A 23,217-nucleotide genomic window follows, 5' to 3' on the forward strand; every position below is an offset into this window, starting at 1 on the left:
TATGTATACAGATTACATTTGCATCAAACGCATCAAAATTATAAATATTAGTTGAAATCAATATAATATATTATAAACCAAACAAAGGTTTATTATATAACTAATTCGGTAGTTAAAGATAATTTAATGGTTTGTTGGAGCAGTTTGAAGCAATCAAAGGAATCACCTCTATTCCCATCAAAGAAGCCATCGAACCGTTTACTAATATTTCCTGACATTGTACGACTTGCTGAAGACCACTAAATCATCCGCAAAGACCACACCTCGATAAAACTAACGAACACACCCTTAGCGTAAACCACATTTCATCGCTTTAACCACGTCTCTTGTGCATACAAATTTAGCCGGAAGTTACTTACAACCATGACGGCAATAGTTAGAAATAGTTAGAAATCCAATCCGTATTCAAATTATTTTTTGTAGTTTTCAAACGAACAGCTAAAACATTACAATTTCCTCAGCAAAATGTTTAATTTTCGAATTTTCAAGAATTAATGTTTTGAATTTGTCTATATTAAGTAAGTCTAGTATTTTTTTAACTATACGTCGCCAAATGTATTATTTTTTATAAAAATTGTATTAGTTGAAACATGTTATTAAATGTAATAATTTAAAAATTAATAATTTCATTTAAAACTCTGAAGATAATTAATAAGTTTTCGTTGCTAAAAAAAACTGTTGAAAACAAATTGAGTGGTGGTTAACGATACCATGAATTGATGAAGTTAAGTGTGAGTAAGAGAAGGTGACAGGGTATTATTAAAAATAAGAGGAAATTACCGTGAATTGAACCGTTACAAATTGTATTTCACAGCTCCGATCTTTTATGGCCAGTAAATTTCTGCTAGCTGACAATAGAAGCGCGATTAACGTCGCTAATTACCTGAAGTCAATTAGCTCAGAATGCAGGAGGCAGTCGCGCAGGAGCCACCAGCAATCTTTCTCTTGCATCGAGCAAAATCCAATTCGCTATTCTTTCCATCAAAAATGTTTATACGATGTCACCGTTCGACAAAGCTTTAGTTTTAGAAATCAATTAGCACGGAAGCGCAATTATTATATGGACTGTATAATAATAGTCGAGCGAGATTGTTCAATCTCATCCAATTAACTACCTGCATGGTAGTAACTGCAGAGGATGAAAGATTTACGACTCTGTAAAGATGGCAAGAGAATCCGCAGCAAAACCAATAAGTGAATTTACTTCGCCAATACCATTCGCTCTTGGTATATTTTTCGGGTATAAAATGATGATGATGCCTCTAGCCTCTTCCACATTAAAATTTCCAAACAACAAGTGCTAAGTGGAACGCATATGTATGTTGATTTATCGCACACGGCAAATCCGTTTATTCTCAATCACAAGGCTGCTAAACTAATCCAATTGCCTATTTAAAAATGTAAGGAGTACAAGTAAAAGCAATCGACGCTATTCTACTTAGAATTATTTATACAGAAACTCGCCGATCGGTTGTTTTTTTTTATTTTCTGCTGCATCTACCACTTCTTCATCTTTGTCTCGTTCCTCATGTCGCTAATAACAACATTGCATTTTCGTGCGAAACTTGAGAGTTGCAGATGTACAATGATATTTATTTTAAATTAGCCGCAAATGTCACGGACTGTCGCAGCTCGTCACCGCAATTTGGTCACGTTCCGCGCAAAGAGGATGGAAATTGCGATCGTTGATTGTTTTTTTTTTCGAAATTCTGCGGCAAATGAAAAGAATTGCGAAAATTCGGTACGCTTAATTCATGATTGATGTAGCCGCATCGATCTTACATAACAATTTTGTTATCACTTTACCTATTACATTATTGTATACATCATCAGTTCTCAACCTATTGGGTAACTTTAAATTTGTCACCTTTCGTCAAAGCAACAAAATATATTGTAAACATTTGGGTTGCCGTACAATTATAAACAAAAATGTTGGTTTTCCCTGCTAAAAGGTAGACGAACACTGATCTACATAACATCATAATTCTACAAGACTGAGATTTCTTACTTTTGTAACTTTTATGAAATTTTATATTTTCATTTTTCAAAAATAATTATAACATAACTGAAAGGTAGTTATAATACGCAAACTAATTTAATAAAATTAAACAAACACGACTAGCTGATATTTAAAATTAATATTTTCTATGGTCAATAGTCAAATATTTAATATGTTTATTTTTATGTTTCATTCTTTTATGTTTATAATATATTTTTTCAATATAATTATAATGTTATTTCAATATTATAATAAATAACATAAAGTAAGGTAAATATAAACTGTTGAATGAATAAAACATTATACTAAAGTCGATTCAATTTCTCGTGGTCTATGAAATTGCTTTGAGGAAGTGTAAGGTTTATATAATGATCGTAGATTTGGTTCTTCTCGACTTTAAATTTAACGACTTCGCTGTAGAAGTGGAAAAGTCGCGGAAATCTCGTTTGGTCCATAAAATTGAGCACTTCAAAGACCTCTCCTCCATCCGTATATGAGCCTAGTTGTGTTAGCACCAAACATAAATAATACAGAATGTCGCATTTCTGAAAGCGAATCGCAATTGAATGCATCACAAAATCTAATGTATACGAGGAGCCGATTTGCATATCGGACCCAGGATCTGAGCTGCGGAAACGCGTGGGATCGTGGGATCTCCCCCTCTGATCCGTGGACGACACACGTCCTCCTCCTCCTCCACCTCCTTCATTCGAGGCGAAAACGCGGAAAATGTATACAATTCGAGTCTCGGTATTGATCCTTCCTACTCGTCGTTACAAAAATTTCCTCATTGGTTTCCATGCGTTGACTGGACAGCCAATAATAACAGTTTGCATAAATTTCCTGGATCCCAGATGATGGCGTGGGCGATTTGCTGATTCATCGGAGATATTGGAAATCGATGCTGGCTGCTTTTTGGTTTCTGGTTTGGGATGGAATTAATGGCTGTCGAAACGAGCGAACTCGACGGGATTACGTTATTCTCGTTCTTGCATTTAAGGCATGACATCTTTAGGATTCTATGACCTAATATTTGTAATTGAAACTTCCTTCTCATACCAAAAATAAAACGATACAACTTATTAATATAATCCAATTAAAATGAAATACATTACATTTACAACAATATTTGAGAATTAAACATATTTTTAATAAATTAGTTTTGAGAATATCAATAAATGGATTTTGCATATAGCATATTTCTCTTGTAGCTATAATGGTAAGTATTTGTTATATATTTCCTTAATGTACAATGAAAACAAAGCTCTTTAAGTTAAGAATCGTTTAAACGTTTTTGGTTAAGTAACAATATCTGAATATTGTAATAACTTTTTAAAAGGATTCAACTCAAAGTCATTTGGTATTGTATTAATTTGGAACAGATTAAATGATTAAATCAATGAAGATTTCTTAGTATAAAAATTAGTATATTGTAAGATGACTCATTTATTTAGTTTTCTGAAAACTTTTCAGAATAAAGAATTCATTTGAATGAATTTACTTTTATAAATGGAGACGTATTTATGTTTTGAACATGTGTTATTGTAACCTAATATGACAAGAATGTTTGGCATTAAGTAAATGAGTGTAAAAAATAATGTCAGTTGCATCGTTGATGGTAATGTGAAATGGTGATATAAATGTCTTGGATGTTTAATAAATACATGACGGTCAGGTAATATACAGCGAGTGTGACAGTCAATGATACGAGCCTGTGAGATGTCGAGATAAGCTAAGCTACGATTACAACACTTTCCGATCGATAAAGCCGAACAGAAACAGAAACTTTCTTCTTCCTGCATACAAAATAATCGCCTCTAATTTACATAAGAGCCGAAGAGCGCAGAGCCGGCGTTTAATAAAAGTGTTATAATTCAATTGGAGCGCGGCCAATAAGTAAGTAACTACTAAGTAAGTTACTAAGCTGCAAAGCCCGACTCACGGTCCGCTTTTATAATATGCACACGAACGAAGTGCTCTCACCCCGAGGCGATCGTTTCTGTTTGTTCGCTATAAAGTGTACGAATAAATAATCGGTTATAACGACAATCTAAACGACCCGGATCCATTAAAAAACGTCTCGAGTTCGGGATCCGAATGCACCGAAAGTAATGCACGTCAGGGTACATTCAAAAACGCGTTCAGAATTTAATTAAGAAAAACTCGGCGGAACGGATCAGCAAATGATCTCACGAGAAGTCGTGTAATGGACGCGCAATGAAATTTACTGTCGTTTCGGACGATTTTTACTTTTATGTAAACGCAAATGCGCCGTGCCCGAACGTGTTTATTATGCTTTTATATCGTTTTGATCCACATTTGGTTTGATAACTTCTACATAAACGTGTCAATATTTTCCCAATCAGAGTTAAACCAGTTAAATACCACTTGGCTTTCCATTTCTTCTTCTTTTTTTCATGCTTTATCGTTCGATCTAAATGAAACGTTTAGTACGCCGATTATTTATTGATCTTATAATTTCAATTACACTCGCCACTCGTAATTGTTTACTCTATAGTTCATGTTAAAGTAAACACGTTCATGTTAAGAGATTTATGGAACTTGGAACTCCTCTAAATATTTACAACGAACAGCAATTTCACTTAACCTTTCTTACAAAGTATCTTTGTAATTACAGTTTAGTCTATACTTAAATAACATTTAAAATCAAAAATGTATATAATTATTATTTCAATACTTTTGACATATACATAGAAATAATATATTGTTTGCTAATTAATAGAAAGTCATTGCTATATTTTCCAAGTTCATCTATATATGCATCTATATAGTTATACCTTGTTTAACGTTACATCTAACAACGAAGCTTTCATAAAACGGACACTGCAATTTCAACATACAAATTATTCCAATGCATGACAAATATCTCTGGGAATTGTAGTATTCAAAGAAAATAAGATCCAATAAATTAGAAATTAAATTATCCAGATTGGAAAAAACAGTTTCGAAAGTTTATTGAAAGCAGAAAACAATCATCTTCAGTGAAAGATTTTGAAAACCTTGTTAATAATGAAGAGAAAGAGAATGAATACAATTTTTTAAAAAATGCCTTCTTTAATATTTTTACTTTAGTATTTTTACCTTTTAAACTAAAGTTTCGCTTAACGAAGTAATTTCGTGAAACTCATACCATTGATAAATCGAAGCTAATGACTATATATAAAAATGCTTTATTTTTAAATTTGATTTGTTATTCTATTAAATAAAAACCATTTCATAAATAGTTAAAGTCAAAGCAACTGGATTCGATTTGAAATTAATGAAATGGATTACTTTATGGTTTTTTGTCGATAATTATATCTTAATAGCCGTGAACTAATCGTATGAGCTTCGATTAGATTACATCCAGGTAGACCATCACACAATTATTCAATGAAAACTAGTAAATTATCATCTAATCTCACTGAAGATAAATGTGATACATATTATTAAATCACATAATATATTAAACGATCTGTGGGAAAACTATCCAAATCAAGTTTTTTTTTTATTTTACGATCTTTTTGTTAACGTCAATAAAATGTATCAACTAAATTTGATTACCATTAGAATTAAAGTATACTTTTTACATAAAATAAGAATATGTATCTACTATTACTTCAACGAAATCTAAAATATGATAAATATGGATTATATACAAAATATGCTACTATACTTTCATCGCTTAATTAAGGAGAATCTACAAATTGTTGTTTTTAATTGTTACAAACTGGAAAGAAGGAGAATGAGCTAATCGTAATGGACTAGTGTTTGGGTGGAAAAAGACGACATCCATTAGATAATATATAGATATAGGTAGATGGGTATTTGTGAGAGAGCGCGCTTTTTTTCTTGCTGGGATATGTAGAAGGCTTATTTATACAGCGCTCATGTATAAGGACGGCCGCCCCTTTTATGGTATTTGTTTAGCAGTTTTATGGGTTTCGCGTAGTTTTATCGTTGCACAACGCGTCGTTGTAATTTCGACGTTTACCATCAGCGATGTAATAACGCGACGGATGGGCTTAATAAATTCTTTTTTTTAATTTCTTTGGTTTTGGAAAATTACCAGCAAACATCTTTCAGTTTTTGGTATCACTTCGTTTCCATGTTTTGAATTTTTTCTTATTTTCACCAACCTACTCTTTCTTCATCGACGGTCTCACTTATAAATAATACATAGATTGCTAACGATCCGTACAACTCGAACTACAACTTCTGGTTTGCTTGAGTATTTTTTTCCCTTCAGCTCGTTCTTCTTTTGATTTATAATTAGTTTCGTGCGTTTACGCTCCTTTTTTTTATTATTCTCTCCTCTTTCCTTTCTCATTTCGCTCAAATCGTTCGCAATTTATCATTTGCAATTTATTACGGGAGTCGCGCGGAATTGCGAGAAAGACGTGGGGGTCTTTTTCTGGGACGAATCCAAAAACTTGGTCTCCGCCGCAATTAGCGAACTCGGATTCCGTTAATTTCCATTGTTCGTTTCCTGTTTCGTTTGCTTGTGTTTTTATTGCGTGGAATTCGGTTCGGCTCTTATTTTAAATGTAAACCGGGTTGGTTTCCAGAAGTCGATTGCATAATAAGAATTCGATCATAAAGTTTTTTTTTAGTTGCTGTACAAATTTGTATAATTTACGACCGTATTACCATTTCAAAGAGCATTCACTGATTAAGTAATTTCATTTTATAGTTAGATGTTTATATAAATGCAAATTAAATATAAATTTCTTGATTATTTTATTTTTAAATTCTATAGAAGATCAAGACTTCTATAGAATCCTTTCTCATTCTTGTCTATATAAAAGACATTCAACATAAAACGAATCCAATAATTGCATTAAAAAAATAATTGTGTTACGTTAAAAAAAAACATCAAATTTTCTTTAATAACGACAAGCTTATCTAAAAAATATCACTTAAACATTAGGTAGTAACTAATTGGTTATCAGTTTCACAACTAAACGATCATTAAATCACAGAATTTCAAATTTTAATTGGTCATTAAATTTTATACGATATTATAATATGTAAATTCCTCTAGTTGTTAATTTTTTTTGTAATTAAATTACAAAAAACAGGAAAGTTATCACTCAATAATATTTGATTATTCTAGTAAGATTTGAAGAATTCAAAATATGGAATAATTCCATTTAAAATTAAAAATAATTTATCTTAAATAAGGATTAATATTATTCCATATTCTTTTAATATATAATTAATGCATTAATATGAAATATTTATTGTTAATAATTCCTATTTATTACATATTTACACTTTCTTGATAAATTGATATATTCTGAAGAAATATCAAATTCTTATATCTACTTCAAATAAATTTTAATTGTTAATAATTAAAAAATATTTATAATAAATGTATTGTCGTATATTACGATATTATATAAATAGCTTTATCAAAATTATTTATAATTTAATTATAGTAATGTAGTTGTAGTTGAAATGGAAATGAATTTTCGAATGAGAAAGTTTAATTATTCTTTAAATATTAATGTTAGTAAGTAAAAATATTTTTCGGAGGAGTGTCAATATAATTTAGTTTAAATTAAAAAAAAAGAGTATTTTATGATTATATCTGAACGCATGATGCGACAAGAAGTAAATAACTGAAATGTAATCGAGTCGAGGTTGTGTTGTTATATAATAATGCAATTAAAATTTTCATCGTCGCCGACAGGAAAAAAAAGGGAATTCGCGATGAAATTGGTTGTTAAGTTAATATTTAAGACTGGCTTACCTTCTTATTATTTTTGTGTGTGTGTCAGAGAGTATTTTTAATAAAAATAAACGTGTTTTAGTTTGTTTTTTAATAATAAATTTACAAATAAATATAAAAATGTGTATATATATATATAAAAGTATAGTAATAATTCAAAGACTTACAATATAATAGGACATTTTTCCTTAACACTAGAATCGTTAATAAGAATATGTTTAATTTCGAGTTTGCGACCTAATTTTTTAATTTTCTTTACTAGCACTAATTAACTGAAGTCCGCCAGGAAAGGGTCGAAGTGGGTGAGATGATGGCTGAGGTCCGGCGAGAGGGGTGAGAAGTCGTGCGCGAGAGGATCATCTGCAAAGTCTGCCCCAAAGTCTGCAGAATGGTCGGAGAAGTCCGAGTGAAGAGGCAGAGACTCGCCATCGGATTCCAGCAGGAGATCGAGCTCGGAGCAGTCGGAGATCAAGTCGGGAGATGATGAGGACGACGTATCTGATCCACCGGTGAGGGTGGCGCTCAACGTAGAAATGTACTTCATCGCCAGACGGAGGGTGGTGATCTTGGTGAGCTTCTCGTTGGTGACGGTGTGTGCCTCCGACAGTTGTGGTACGACCCTCCGGAGCGTCTCGAAGGCCTGATTGATCTCCCTCATCCGACTGCGTTCTCTGGCGTTCGCCGTCTTGCGCCGATACTTGCTCAACGGTGCGGGCTTCTGCTTCGGCTTAGGACTCCTCTTCAGCACCGGCTGAGGCACCTGGACCTCATCTTCGACGACCTCTGGGTTCCTCCTGCGGATCGACCTAGGCCGCAACGAATATTTGTCTTTCGTGCTGGTCTTTCCGTTGCTGTTATTGTTGGAATCCGTGTATGGAGGCATTGAGAGCCTCTGGGACAGGTCTTCGTCGTACAGCATTTGTCTGGAGCGCGCGGACGGCTGATGCTGACTGCTGGACCGGCAAGCGGTTACTGAGCCAAGGTAGAGCAGGTATTCTCCCACTATGGCTTTTTTCCCTTTTCTAAACTCCCTCGCTTTCTTACCAAACACCGTATCCAGTTCCAATAATAATCTGATATTAAAACCTAAACAGAACCATCAGTGCGTTGACCAGCTTATTTATATTTTCTTCATCGCTTTTTCCTTTGACATTCATAACAGATTTATTACATCTCTCAATGATGAAAAGGCGCGCTTCTACATTTATTCACTTAAATATTACACTGAAAAATAAACTTTCAGTTCACTTTCAATGACTTCCTTTTTACACTTTCAAAGTTTCACCAACCTGTTGCATACAAACTCATTTCTTATTAACATCTCATAAACCAACATTAACTAAAACACAAACAACCTTGATCAATCACCCCACAAATAAAAACGCATTTATTACAAAAAATATACGTAGATAGTAAAAATATTACGAAATTTAATTGCAAAACACATTTGCAGTTCACGAGCTAATAAGTTCATTTCGAATTCCAATTTCGAATCTAGAAATTGCACCGATATTATTAATTAACATTAACTAGATAAAGAAAAAAATATTACATTTCAGTCACTGATGTTTTAACTTCAATTTATTCAATGTCCTGATTTCATAATTGTAAATTTTGCAATTTCTTCGTAATAACTTTTTAATAAATATTAATATCATAAATAACTAATATCAACAACACAATGATTTTCTTTTTAATTTTGTAGTCCTAAATTTTGTAATTTTTTGCAATTCTTTTTCAGAGTTTTTTTTTTTTTTTTGATATGGTTTGCAAATATTAGTCAAAATCCGCAACAAGATTAAAAATTAATATTTTGATAATGATAATAAAATATATTATTGAAAAATATTTTAATTGTAAAATTATTTTAGTGCCTTCAAAAATGCACTTTTATTTATTTTTGTATCTTTCAAAATTTCACCAAAAATATTGAATTGTATTATAATAATGTTATTCGATATTTTCGTTCTATATGTTAAGAATAAACATTTCATTAAATCAACTTTTATTATTGCAATACTCTCAAAATTTAAAAAATATAAATTATTCATATATAAAACATTAATTCTAATAAATATTGTGGAAATTTTAAGTGTATTTTCTAACAATATTTCTTTTAAGATAGTTTTAAAATAATGTACATATTAATAAATTTTGCTACAGTGTGCTATAGGCAACACATTGTACGGTAAATTCCTGGACTGTCTTTTGGTCCATTGTAAAAGGATAACTTTTAGTAATTTCAGATTCTGTTACAATTTGCATAATTTCATAAGATATGTATAACATATAGATTAATACAAATTCCATTAAATTTGCTAATTTTGATAATAATATCAAATAATTTGTTATCGCCCCATGATTTTGCATGATAATAGTTAAGGATGTTTTAATTAAATCGATAATATGATAATTGTATCAGTCGGATTGCAGTTCTTTCATAATTGGCTTTATCGCTATCATAGCCAATGTTTACAAATTAAGTGTTGTTTTTCGCAGGGCGAAAATAAAACTGAGGTTTAATTTAAAAAAATAAAATGTTTAATGTTTCGTTTAGTGTGTATAATTTATAAGAGGTTGGACCGTTCATTTCTTTTCGACGACGTGGATGTAGAAGTTGGGTATATCGATTTCATTGAGGTGCTTAAAGTCACCGAAGATTTTATAATCCTGCTTGGTGTTGAACGCTTCCTTCAGCATGCGCTTGAAGACCTCCAGCATGTGCGGATAGTAAGAGAGACGGAATTCGCTGTGCGAAGAAAACATCGAATTAGGGAAATTCATTATCAATTAAAAAATAAATGTGATTTTTACTTGATGTTCGAGTTTCCGTTCATTGCTCCGCCCATCGGTTGGGCAATGTTGATGAAGTAGTCCATCATGACCATAGCCGGTTTTCCGGCTTCGTAAAGGACGGACGTCTTGATATCAGTCTTGTGTGAGCTCTGCAAAAGGAGTTATTTTGAAAATAGACGATTAACTCTTGCGCAAGAATCTCTTTTCGAACATAGATAATTGTAACTATGTTGGACTTACGTTGTAGTAGATGCATTTGGAAGGCGTCTGACCGGAATACACGATGTGATCGTAGTTTCTGTGATCGATCAAGAGGAGACCGCCCGGTTTGACGCACTTTTCGAAGTTGCTCAGCGCCTGCCTGCAATTTGAAAAAAAAATGAGAAGACTTAGTGACCCCGCTCACCGTAAACAAAGTTGTTTGTTTCTGTAACCCCGGCGACCCGTTGCGATAGCAGTTCCTGCTGATGTTACATAACACCGAGTCGCAGTACTGGTTTCGGCCGGTTGCTAGGAAGGTATTGTTTTTCGCGATATTATTGTTTGTTGATGTTTTTTTTTGATAATCCTTTGAGGTGATCTTACTTTTGCTCGCGTTGATCTCCGAAGTTGTCCATCATGTGGGCAAAGGAGTTGCCCAGGCAAATGACGGCGTCGAAACCACCCCCGACCATGTGACCAATATCGTCATACAAGGTCAACCAGTTGGCTTCCTCGATCACTGAAGAAAATAATAATTTATGAAACTTTTTTTCTTGGAAAATGTTTTGCGTGTCTTGTTACCCCATTTATCGAAAGCTGGTTCTCTCCTCCTGCTCCAGCGCTCCTTCAGGGCGTATTTCAACATTTTGTCGGAAGCATCAACGGAGGTCACCTCGAAGCCCTCCTCCAGAAGCATGATGGAATCAACTCTACAAAAAATGTATTTTTATGATTTGGTTTTTCATTTCATTTATTTCTTAATTAATTACCCAGTTCCGCATGCAACATCCAAGATCTTTTTGCAACCCTTCTCCCTGAGCATGCCAACTAAAAAGTTCTTGTAGTTCTCAGTCCTGGACTTCTTGTCTCCGATGAAAATTTCCCAGACCTTGGCTGCTTTACCATCGGCGTACTGGTCGCGGACGCCCTCGGCGGAGAGGCCCAACGATTTGGTGCGGATCACGTCCTCGGTCATTTTGGAATTCGCTTCAAGACAAGACAAACAAAAAAAAACAATGATGAATTCTGCACAATTTTAACGGTATACGAGTTTTCGGCGTCGGGATGGTAATCTGTGTTACGTGATGCGCACGCGAAATTGCATCACCTTTGAAGATGCTCAGGAGTAGAGGAGACTAATTTCGGCGGATGGCTTTCTCCACACCGATCGCCGCCCTCTTTCTTTTCCCGTCCGCACGTCCGTCTAACAAACACAACAAACTAGATCGCACATTCACTCACCTTTCTGTCGCCGGTAGAAGAAGAAATTACTATTGGTATTTTTGGTGCAAGTGGACGACATCCCGACGCGTCCGGCCCGCTTTCGGAGAGTGCAGTAGTAGTTACGTGCGTGTTGTTTTCAAGAAAAGGTATTCGAGCGATTTGAAAATTCGCAATGTCAGAGTCGGTGGATCTCTCGTGAAAGACGAGAGCAGAGCAGAAGAGGAGAGGATAATAGCCAGGGGGTATCGGCCATTATGACCAACCAACCTGGCAATCAACCCATCAATTTCTCTCGTCGATTGCATCAGCTCAACTCGCGTTATATCACACACAACATCACTTGCAAACATTTACAATTTACTTTAACTACAATTACCCCAAATATAATTTAAATTAAAAAAAAAAACTTAAATCCATCATATTTAAATTGCACGCGAACAAAAAGAGACACGAATTCATCTTATATAATCATATTTTAACATCCTACAATATTTATTCCAGCAAATCATAACTTTACAAATACGCATCCAATTTAACCATACATAATATTACGTTCATTATCAATTCCAACTAATAAATTTTAAATTATTTAAATTGTACATCACAAAAGGAAATTTGAATGAATCAACAATAGATCAAACGCACTTGCAATATTAATAAACCAACATGTCTCATTCGAAATCATTTAAATTAATTAATGGAGAAAGCGGTGGATACTTACAAGTTACTTTTTTCTAATTTGAAGACTTGAAGAAGTGAACTCCTCGATAAATTGCAACTAGATTTTATATTTGGCTCAGCTCTCGAGTGGGGATGCGATTTGAGACGTTTACTACTGTTTTAATGCTGATAAGAAAATTAGTTGCAACACGAGCGATAGCTTCACATACATATGCGTATAAATATGTATTTTAATATACATTTTCTACGTAATCCTTATTATTATTATTATTATTTTAGTGGACGTATCAAACATTATCATCGATGCTGTTGTTTTCTGTATCGTTCGACTCTATGCACGATTAAAATTAGGCCCCGATTTGCGAAAATCCAGCTAAAAACAAGGTCAGTATCTCTTCAACATACATTTGGTATTTCTACCCATATACACATAGAGCATTTCGCAGTGATAATATAAAAATGAGATAACGTGCTGTAATCTAATACAAAACAATGATCGTATTTGTGTAAGGTATTCGTAGCATGCCCCTAACATATGGTAAAGCAAATAAGAACTATGACCGATGTCCTATTAAACTGTAATCAACAATATTTTTCACACCTATCCATCAACATTGAAAATAATTAAAGAATTTATTTTGCATTTCTCTCAAAAAAAATAACATATTAATTACAAGAACATAAGTTGTATAAATTTACCGTTTTTATGTGCGAGAACGATTTTACATCTAACGCACTAATATTCAACATAAACAGATAGTAAACACACGAGATTGTTTGTGAACTAAATACATCATCTGAGCAATATCAGTTAAAAAAAAGAAAAAAATATGTATTGATCAATATATTTTGCGCTAAGACGAGTTAATCTATTCTGGCGTGATGTTTACTTGATGTAATATATGTAATACGTGCATTAAAAACAAACAAAAAAAATAAAATTGATCATTGTTGAAAGGCGATAATTGCTAGGAAATTGAATACTACTGCGGTAGGTCAAATTCGAGTCAACTTCAGCAAATAATCGATAATTGCAATCGAATTTAATGATTATTTTGAATAAAGATTTAGTTATATTTATTTTATATGTTGGTTTTATTGGTAATTTTATTTGTGTCATAGTTAAGGATTGGAGATTTTTGGGAGAACCATAAACGAAGTAGGAAATAAATGATTAAGAACGTAGTCGAGGCAAGTTTAATATTAATTTATTTAATAACAAAGAGCAAATAGGAATTGTATAGATGGCAAAAAATGCAATATTGTATCCTTATACCCTATAATATTATATCTTTATTTTCATCCATCCATCATCCATCGACTGCCCAAAGAATTGCATTCCTCCTGAACCATTCACCAAAAAGTGTTCTGCATTCCAGAATCGTTTTTCCAGTACCAAAAAAGAAATCAATACACACAAATAAATTTCAGTATTTTCCCAAAACAACAAAAAGCTCAAAATAAAAAGGATAATAATAATCGTACAATGTTCGTGAAATTTTATTCTTTTTTTTTTGTTGTAACCTCCCAATCAAAACTAAGGTGTAATAAATAGGACTTGGTCGCAGTTTGCTGCGCAAAATAAAATAAATTAAATAATAAATTAGTGTCGATACTCTTTTTTTTTAGTTTTCATTTTTCTGTTTTCTCGTATAAATTACAAGTTTCTACTCGATTAAAAGATATTATTTACAAAGAACACACTCGATCCTGAAATGATCCAACGATGCAGATTTTAGTTTTTTTGAAGGTATTTACATAATTTGTTTGCTTCGCAAATGTTGGATTGTTCCAGGAGTCAAGCTAAGTACTACCGATATTTTGAACACATTTACCACCGGTGAAAAAGTGGATTGGATAGGCCCCGGTTATAAAAATAAATCAAAATCCCAATATGCTTATTAATATGTAATAAAGTCTCGAACGTACACTGCTCTGAACAGTGCACGCATAATATAACCAAAATAATAAAAGAAGAGAAAATAAAAACGTTTGCAGTTTGCTCCGATCAAATTGATTCATTTTTTTTGGAATTATCGTTTATATTGTTCATGTTGCTTATAAATATATATATATATACCTCAAATATACATGTTTCATAAGAAAGGAAAGTAAAAACAGTAAACAAACATTATTATCACATCGTTTAGAAAATCATCGTAACACTATAAACAAAAACAAAACAAAACAAAAATTGGAAAAGGTTTAACTCATAAAACAGTAAAAGACAACAACAAAAAAATGATAATAGTTGTTTCCTTTTTTTTCAACTACAAATTGAGGGATAACAACGAAATCATTTGGATTCATAACGAATTAAGAATCTCCTGTTTCTTCTGCTTTCTTTTCCTTTTATTTTCTTTTTTATCCAAGCGGTTTCAAGCTCAACTTAGGCCCCTTTTCATGATCAGGTCCTCGGGAAAAGTAACACAAATAAACAAAAAAAAACTTTCCTAACAATAGAAATTGCTTATTTACTTATACAACGTATACATACTTTTTTTTCATTCACTTTCACGTTCATTTATTACATGTATTGCCAATGCAAATATTACTAGCTCTAAGGAGTGGAGAGATATACATTTTTTTTGTTTGTTTGTTTCGAGAAAGGCTGTGAACAACGAAATCAGGGAAAATGGAACAGTAACAAATTATAATTTCAGTCTTGTTTCTTATTTTCATACACGTTTACGTATGCATATATATGTATTTTTTTTTTAAATATATATATATATATATATAATTTTTTGTAGTTGCTTGTATGGTTTTCTTCTGAATATTCGGGGGGCTTAGTAACAACGGATTAAATGAAAAATTGTTAACATTACTTGAAATTAGAAAATTGATGTTTTTTTAAATTATTATTATTTTTTATTTGGAGCGGAAGGAATTACGTGTCGTTATTTTTGTTTTTGTTGTTGTATATGAATGCATTATTATTTTTTTATCGCAACCAGAGCCATTCTACAGAAAATAAAAATTTGAAAAATCATAGGAAACGGATTTTTATATATTCATAGATATTTCGCTATATTACTTATCGTTTAATAATTAAATACTATTATAAATTACTTTAATATTTAAACTTAGTGCTAATCGAAAATAAAAACAAAGAGGATATTAATAATCAATGAAAATCGAATCGTTTATCTTCAGCGCGCGCGCAACAGAGCGAAAGCTCAAAGTCTGTTGTTGTTGTATTGTTGTCATTAGTTCTTTCGCGATAAAAGTCACTTTCTTTTACAACTTTTTTTTTTAAATCACTAGCGAAACTTTTCAACTTCTGTGTGAGTCCTGTTCCTCCTCCCATCGCCCTATTCTTGTCGTTCTCTTCACGGTCCGAGCGTCGTCCAGTTCTGCAGGCTGCTGCTGTCCGTTTCAACATTCGCCCATCGAATGTTGAAACGGATGGCTCACTGTGTGTTCTTCCCTTTATTTACTCAATTTGTATTTACATTTTACAATTCTCTTTATTTTTAATCTTGTTTTTCTTTTATATATATGAACCGCAAATAAAATATTAAGGATACAGTTTACATCGCGACCTTTGCTTTTCTCTTCATTTTAAATATATACATATAAATATATTTATGCATTTATATATTTATATCTATATATGTGTGTGTATGTATGTTACCATAGTTATCATTAAATACAGACTAATCACACTATTCCCTAGATGCTACGGCTCAGTGTATCGCCACTGGACTCTGTTGAACACAAACGCCGACCATCGGACTTTCGCTCCTACTGTCGTTTTGGGCTGCTGCAGCCTTCGACGGTCCGTTCTGGGGAGGATTATGTTTCGGGGGGGTGCCGTCTGGTACTGAGTGACCAGGATAGGGTGCTGCTGCGTAAGGCAAGTACTGCGTCCCGAAGCTCATGTACGGGACTGGGACCCACTGCCTATGGGGATGGCGAGACGACGGCGATGGATCGCACTCCATCGCAGTGTAACTGGAAGGCTGGTAACTGTGGTTCTGCAGATCCCTTGATCTACCTAGCAGATTTAACCCTACAATAAGAAAAACAACATTAGCACATCTTCATCCTCCCCTCTTGTTATCCTCCGCCTCTCAAGACTCACACATACACCCACCTAGACTCGAAACAATGATTAACAACATGCGAAGTGCTCCTTGTGTAACTCATTTCAATTACTTTCATACTACGCACACATCTTCAATCACCTACATCCAGTATCATCTACAAACTTTATTTTCACCATTAATGAAAATCATTACATAAATCACATTCAATTCCATAAACATTCATCAAAAATAAATACATTTTCTCTTAAATATCATGCATAAATATTGATACTTCATATTATCTTTATAATATGCAATTTCTCATTCAATTTTTATAAAAAACAAATCCATTTGAAATAAGTTTTAAAATAATCTATGATTTAATTAATCTACTCAAAAACATTAACTTAATTAATGTATGATGACAAAAATCTAATTATTTTTACTAACAATAATTTTCATCCACTAAAAAGTAATAGTCAAATTTTAATTCAATAAAATAAACTTGGATATTTCTTGAATTAAAATTTGTTTTTAATATATTAAAAAATAAGAAAATTACTATTTTATCCAAACATTAACAGTTCACAATAAGGATTTGTTTCTGAACTTGAAAGAAGCGACAATGTTAAAAAATCTATGATGGAAATGTAGTGAAAAAAGAATGAGAAACTAATATGAAAATATGATTGAAACGAGCTTTACAAGATACATCTATTAATCACATGCACGTAAACGTCTGGAACAGAGATCCAAACCAGATATGAATGCAAATAAAGAATAAGTGTATTCTATACATCCGCAATGCGTTTTTTTTTAAATCATTTTATTCATTTGATATATATATAAAAGCAACCTGATTCGAACTTGTGACAATCTTCATCGATGTTACACTAATCCGATACAATATTGCACATAATATATCATCGTTTCACTGCAAGGGAAGTGAAAAAGAATATATATGAAACTTAACTGAAAGAGCCAAATTTCGAACGACAAAACTGCGTTTTAAACGAACGAAAATAAACATGTTGTTATTATAATAATAAACAGTAATGTCGATAATTTTGAAGAAAAACAAAAGCCTACCTATTTCATACACAAAAGATTGATCCCGGGCCGCAGCGTTCTCATATATAATTCCTTCAACCTGAAATTTGCGTTAAAAATTTTGGTTCTACATTTTTTTTTATTATCGTAAAAAATAAGAAAAAGATATCGAAAAGAGGGATGGTTTTCAGTGTTTCTGCGTGTTTGTTGGTTATTGTTGTTGTTTTTTTTTAATTAATTTTTATAAAAATCCTTACATTTGTACATTTATTTCTCGTGATAAATTATATGCAACATTATAAATAATTTCGACTTTTTTCTCTTCGTTCTCTCTTTTTTTTTGTTCTCGCAGCCTTTAATAGTGGGATGACGAGAGGAGAAAATTGTATAAACATAACTAATAGTATTTCGCATCAAAAAAAAATAATAATATAAAACGATCACAACAGAAAAGAATAATGTAATTGTCCTACAAAAAGATTATCACTCGTATATTCATATATATCAGTTTGTAATTTTGTTCGGGACTTTTTCCTTATTCTTCCGCACTTGCACACTTCATTGTGATATCAATAATTCACGCAGATATAAAAAAAAATACAAGGCAGACGGCTTTCTCGAAGCCAAAAGTCTGGGGACCTTTTCCATGTGTGTGTGTAAATATATATAATATATAACAATCGAATTATGCTATTTGCTTTGGTCATAGTAATTAGGGCGTGTTTGGAAACGACGAGAACCTAATTATCTGACTACAAGTAATAAATATAACAAATAATGATCCACAACTCAATAATAGATTTAGACCTATTACCGTTAATACGACTAAGAACGTGCAACGTCTTCCTTTTTTTCTTCTTGTTCGTCTAAAACTTCCATCAATCCAAAGTTGTACGTTACAACAATACGCCTAGGTGTATTGCTCATAAACTATACACGATTCAGTGAGGATTTAGCGACAGCTCGCGCTTAAATTACTTTACTTCACAACGCCTTTTCGAGTATTAAATCTAAACTACAGAATAATTGCAGCATCGCTAAATCCTCGTTTAAACGTATATTACCATATATAGACTTAAATCGTACATAATTTTCCTAATTACTTAAGAAGCAGATCAAACATACAAGTGATGGAAATTTCGTTAAATATATTTTAATTATTTTTCTCAATTGTCCAGAAGCACAGATACAAAATAAACGTTCTAGAAAAAAACAAATCTCACTATATAAATTTCTTTACAGGAAATCAGAAATTATCCTAGCGCTCTTCCACCTTACGCAAAGCCGTACAAAACACACGTTGCGTCCATAAAAGGACAACCAATCAATTAATTTAATCGACTGTGTTCCGAAAATTTGGTCAATATTGATTTAGTTTTAAAAAAGTTTAGAAATAATCCCTCGATTTAGGAAATTGATTTTGGTGATTAAAAATGAATCAACATTGACGAAATTTACAGATAAATTTAAAGTAAGCCAGTCTAATATATGTATGTATATTAATTAATATATACTTTTATAATATATAAAATTGAATTAAATAAAAAATAATTTAGATTTAATGCCTGCGGCTCCGCCTATACACTTTCATCTTCGCCAATTTCTGTAATTCTGCACGTGATTTCCTGGAACATATTATATAATTTTGTAGAATTTTCTTTAAAAAATACACAATTTGGCCTAATGAGTAACAAACAAAAAAGAAAATGGTCGTGAACAACGGCGTTTGTTTTTTTTTTCAAAAATAAAATTAAAAATTGTCTACGAAACTCTACTCTATGAATAAACTAAGTTATGGTGGATACACTACGCACTCTAAAATGAAAGAAAAAAGTAAGGGAATGATCGAATAAAAATAGACTAAAAGGTGTGCATATATATAAAGAGAATAAGTAATAATAATAAATAAAATCTACAAAGGATGTTAGTACCTGTGTTAGTGTATTTACGGCAGATTTTTGCCGTAGTTTTATGTTAGTCATCGCTGCAATCCGCTTATATCTGCACACAGACAAAAAAAAAACAAAAATAGTAAAGAAAATAATAGAAAACAAAATCAAAACAAAAATATATCAAGAGCTTGGTTTCGTTTCTTCGGGTTTTGTTTCGAAACGCGTGTTTGAATGTTGCTGATGATGTTGTGTGAGTGTGTAAAATGTATATGCATGAAATTGATTCGATTCTTCTCTTCTTGGGAGATTTAGTATTTTGTACTGTATGTGTATGTTATGTTTTTCAGTTGTTTGTTATAAATTACCATGTTGACTGCTCGATGAGGACATATCGAGGTTGACTGCAGGACTCGAGCTGGTACTGTTCGCAGTATTGGTGCCTTCGTCCGCAGTGCGTCTGAAAAAGTTATGCTGGAGTGCGTAGTAAGGAGTTATCCTCGTCTTGGGGTCATAGTCCAGCATGCGGAGGATGAGGTCCTTGAATTTCAAGTAGTCGGACATCGAGTGACCTGGTTCACCGATCCGCCTGCCGCCGGGTCCTCCTGTTTCGACGCCCAAAATGTCGTGCAATTTCTTCGTGCCGGGCAGTTTGTACTTTTTACTCTCCTTCGATTTCCGCAGGATGTACCTAAACAGAAGAGTGGGGGGAATTCGATTTTAATAACCTGCATAACGCCAATCCTCTCCCTCTCTCATTCTTTCTATCTCGTCTTTCCTACCTTCCGTCCGGTAATTTGTCAAAGAACTTTCGTATCTTTCCGCCCTGATCGAGAAGATTCTTTGGGGGCATGCCGAGCACCTCGATGATTTTATTCAATTGGTCCGCTTCATTGGCGCCGCTGAAGAGGGGCTCTCCCGTGTGCATCTCGACTAAAATACACCCTAACGACCACATGTCTATCGCTAAATCGTACTGAATCCCCAGCAGCACTTCCGGAGAACGATAAAACCTCGATTGAATGTACTGGTATATCTGCAACACACGAGGAGAAACGTTAAAAATGCACCAACTGCGTTCCGAAGATTGGGAACAGTTGAGAAAGGGACACGTATAAGGATGGGGATGAGGACGTGGACAACAGTTAAATTAAAGAATAAAAACAATGTTTATACTAACTCGATGGCCGAGCTGACACGAGCTCCCGAAGTCTACGATTTTGATGGCGGAACGTTTCGGATTACAGAGCAGAATGTTCTCGGGCTTGAGATCGCAGTGGATGATGTTCAATTCGGGCGTCGAAAGGAACAGGAGAGCTGTGCACAGTTGCTGTGCGAATTTCCTCGTCAGGTTCAGCGAAACGCCCCGGAAGTTCGTGTTCCGCAGCAGATCGTAAAGATTGTACGACAACAGCTCGAACACCAAACATAAATGATTTCGCCACATGAAGTGCCGTTTCAGTTTAACTGCAACGAAAAGAAAAAAGAACACACAAAAATGCCAATTAATAAATGACTCAATTAAGATCCATTACTTCACTCTAATTTTACTACTAAGCCGTGCTTTGGATACACCAATTATAGCTTCACGCCTTCTTCACCATTTGCTTCAAACTCACACTTTGTATTATTTAAAAAAAAATGTGTGTAACTGATAATGTATTTGCACTTATATTGCAATATATATATTATTATTAAATGTAATTCAATTCTAATTTTTTTTTGTATAATTGCACACAAAATGGTGAACAAGGGAGTGCACTGTAATTTTCTCAACAGCAATTTCGAATTGGCGATACATTCGAAAATGCAATTTTGCTGATAAAATCATACTTTCCCCTGGTTGTATAACTGCAATAACCATTGTATTTTCAATTAGAGCAGCAAAGTACCTGGGAGACGTAAATCCAAGAAAACATTGTCGCGTTAATAAATAGACGTTCATGTGAAAGTAATTGACCACATCCAATTATTTAATGTGACTTGTATAATTTGATTATAATGAAAAACTATTGCTAGTGGAAGTGATGTAATAATCGAAGCAAATTACTATAAAAATAATGATTATTTAATTTGATTCAATGGACTGACTATTTCTTGAATTTGTCTATAAATAATAACTAGTATATTTTTCAGAACTATAAGAAATTGAATTCTTTATATAAAATGGTGCGTCTTATGGTCCGAAAAATATGTACTATATAAAAATAAATAGGTAAATAAGATTGTATAAAATCGTGATTTATTACCTATATAATTATTACCTATGTAATACTTGTTCTCGGCGTCCGCTCGGTTCATCATCTCGAGCAGTTTTACTTCGATCTGGGCCTGATTGAGGAAGGGTTTCTTGTTTTTGATGATCTTGATTGCGACCTGTGTCTGTTCCTCGTGGTCGAAAGCCTTGACGACTTGACCGAAGGAACCTTTGCCGATTAGGGAGTCTATTTCATATCTGTCCAGGAACTTTTCACCGTTCTTCACGATATAATCGTGATTATCGTCGTCGTACCCATCGTTGTACAATTTCCGCTCCTTCTTGTGCGAACTGTCCTCCCCCTGAGTCGCCGCTGCCCGTCTCTTCTTCTTCGCATAGTAAACCTGTGTGGAGAATAAAAAAGAAAAAAATCACATTAATAAAGTATAAGTGCGCATAAAGAAACAGGAACAAAAATAGATATGAAGAAGATATTGTATAAAAGGGAAAAGAATAAGCAGCAGCAGCGTCGGAGGCGGCGGCAACGACTGGAAATTTCTTGTACTTCGAGATGATTTGGAAACTGGGAGGTCGTAAAGTTGGGGGGATACTGCAAATGAATTTTCGCTATATATGACCGGAGCTCTTCTTGCAAATCGCCGGGGTGGGCAGCCAGCATTAAACTCGAGTACTTTATTGTAGTATCATCCCGAGGAGGACGGAAAGGAGGATAGAAGGGAAGGGCGAAACAAAACAAAAAAATGGGGGACCGTGCACGAGTGCGAGAGAGATGGAAGACGGGAGCAGTTTTCCAAACAACCATAAATTATATTCGGTCCGCGAGCGTTGATACAAATTGTTTACATAAAAATGAGAAATAGTTTTTAATCTGGCCAAAGGGGGGAAAACAATGTATATTAGCGATGCGATTTATTAAGTCGCGGCGACGGAGTCTACAAAACCAAGCAACCCCCTTACTTTTCCACTTTAGCGACACGAGATTGGATTTTCTTGCGGGATGATTGAACTGTAATTTATCAAACGGTATTCCCAAATTAGCGATACATTTGAGAATATACGCGTTCGATAAAAAATCGATCTACCCTGATTGTATAACTTCAATAACCATGGCATATCAAATTAGAGAAGCAAAGTATCAGGGTTTTTAAGGAGGAATGGAAACGACGACGGAGAGTGTGGATTCGGATGGATGATGGAATATGATTAATAATGCATTCGGAAATAAGATTGCATAAATTGGAACTGGAGGGCGGAAGGAGGGAGGTCGAAGCCGAGGGTGGATAGGATTTCATTTTATTACGGGAGGGATGGAAAGAAGGAAGAAAGAAGAGTGTGGAGGAAAGAAAAGCAATTATGTGCGAGTGCGAATTGTCTGTTTTCTCGCACTGATGGTT

At 33.6% G+C, this 23,217-nt stretch overlaps 3 protein-coding genes and 1 long non-coding RNA gene across 11 annotated transcripts in view; 1 reads left to right on the forward strand and 3 right to left on the reverse strand.

The window, feature by feature from the left end:
* Positions 1-7,940: 7,940 nt before the first annotated feature.
* Positions 7,941-8,807, reverse strand: LOC108569221 (helix-loop-helix protein delilah-like). The gene has a single exon (XM_017930683.1). The coding sequence runs from the start codon at positions 8,650-8,652 to the stop codon at positions 8,002-8,004; it is 651 nt and encodes a 216-aa protein (XP_017786172.1). The 5' UTR covers positions 8,653-8,807; the 3' UTR covers positions 7,941-8,001.
* A 1,444-nt stretch (positions 8,808-10,251) lies between these two features.
* On the reverse strand, positions 10,252-12,762 carry LOC108569224 (glycine N-methyltransferase). Of its 2 annotated transcripts, none has more exons than XM_017930691.1 (7): positions 11,973-12,207; positions 11,501-11,717; positions 11,313-11,440; positions 11,115-11,250; positions 10,770-10,890; positions 10,548-10,678; positions 10,252-10,482 (listed from the first exon to the last, which is right to left on the reverse strand). In XM_017930691.1, exons 1-7 carry the CDS (start codon positions 12,031-12,033, stop codon positions 10,320-10,322), a joined length of 957 nt encoding a protein of 318 aa, XP_017786180.1. In that variant the 5' UTR covers positions 12,034-12,207; the 3' UTR covers positions 10,252-10,319. The 2 variants fall into 2 exon arrangements, with proteins under 2 accessions (XP_017786180.1, XP_017786181.1); XM_017930692.1 differs by lacking the exon at positions 11,973-12,207 and adding an exon at positions 12,676-12,762 and having other exon boundaries at positions 10,320-10,482.
* Positions 12,763-12,819: 57 nt separating this feature from the next.
* LOC108569225 lies at positions 12,820-16,397 on the forward strand. Its single transcript, XR_001891326.1, has 3 exons — positions 12,820-12,860; positions 12,915-13,019; positions 16,315-16,397. It is a non-coding gene; the product is annotated as an uncharacterized LOC108569225 (long non-coding RNA).
* The window catches only part of LOC108569222 (serine/threonine-protein kinase minibrain), a 62,501-nt gene continuing 54,900 nt past the window's right edge, over positions 15,617-23,217 (reverse strand). For 2 of the 7 annotated variants that reach the window (XM_017930686.1, XM_017930684.1), the window contains 5 exons: positions 21,855-22,206; positions 20,786-21,072; positions 20,388-20,641; positions 19,974-20,296; positions 15,617-16,650 (listed from right to left, as the gene is read on the reverse strand). In XM_017930686.1, coding sequence (XP_017786175.1) covers positions 16,325-16,650; positions 19,974-20,296; positions 20,388-20,641; positions 20,786-21,072; positions 21,855-22,206 — 1,542 coding nt within the window. In that variant the 3' untranslated portion in view covers positions 15,617-16,324. Of the gene's footprint in view, positions 16,651-19,256; positions 19,342-19,647; positions 19,718-19,973; positions 20,297-20,387; positions 20,642-20,785; positions 21,073-21,854; positions 22,207-23,217 lie in introns of those variants that run through there. The other 5 variants (XM_017930687.1, XM_017930688.1, XM_017930689.1 and 2 more) reach the window with 4 other exon arrangements.

Source organism: Nicrophorus vespilloides, unplaced genomic scaffold (genome assembly GCF_001412225.1).
Source record: "Nicrophorus vespilloides isolate i.1.1-1 unplaced genomic scaffold, Nicve_v1.0, whole genome shotgun sequence".
Lineage (NCBI taxonomy): Eukaryota > Metazoa > Arthropoda > Insecta > Coleoptera > Silphidae > Nicrophorus > Nicrophorus vespilloides.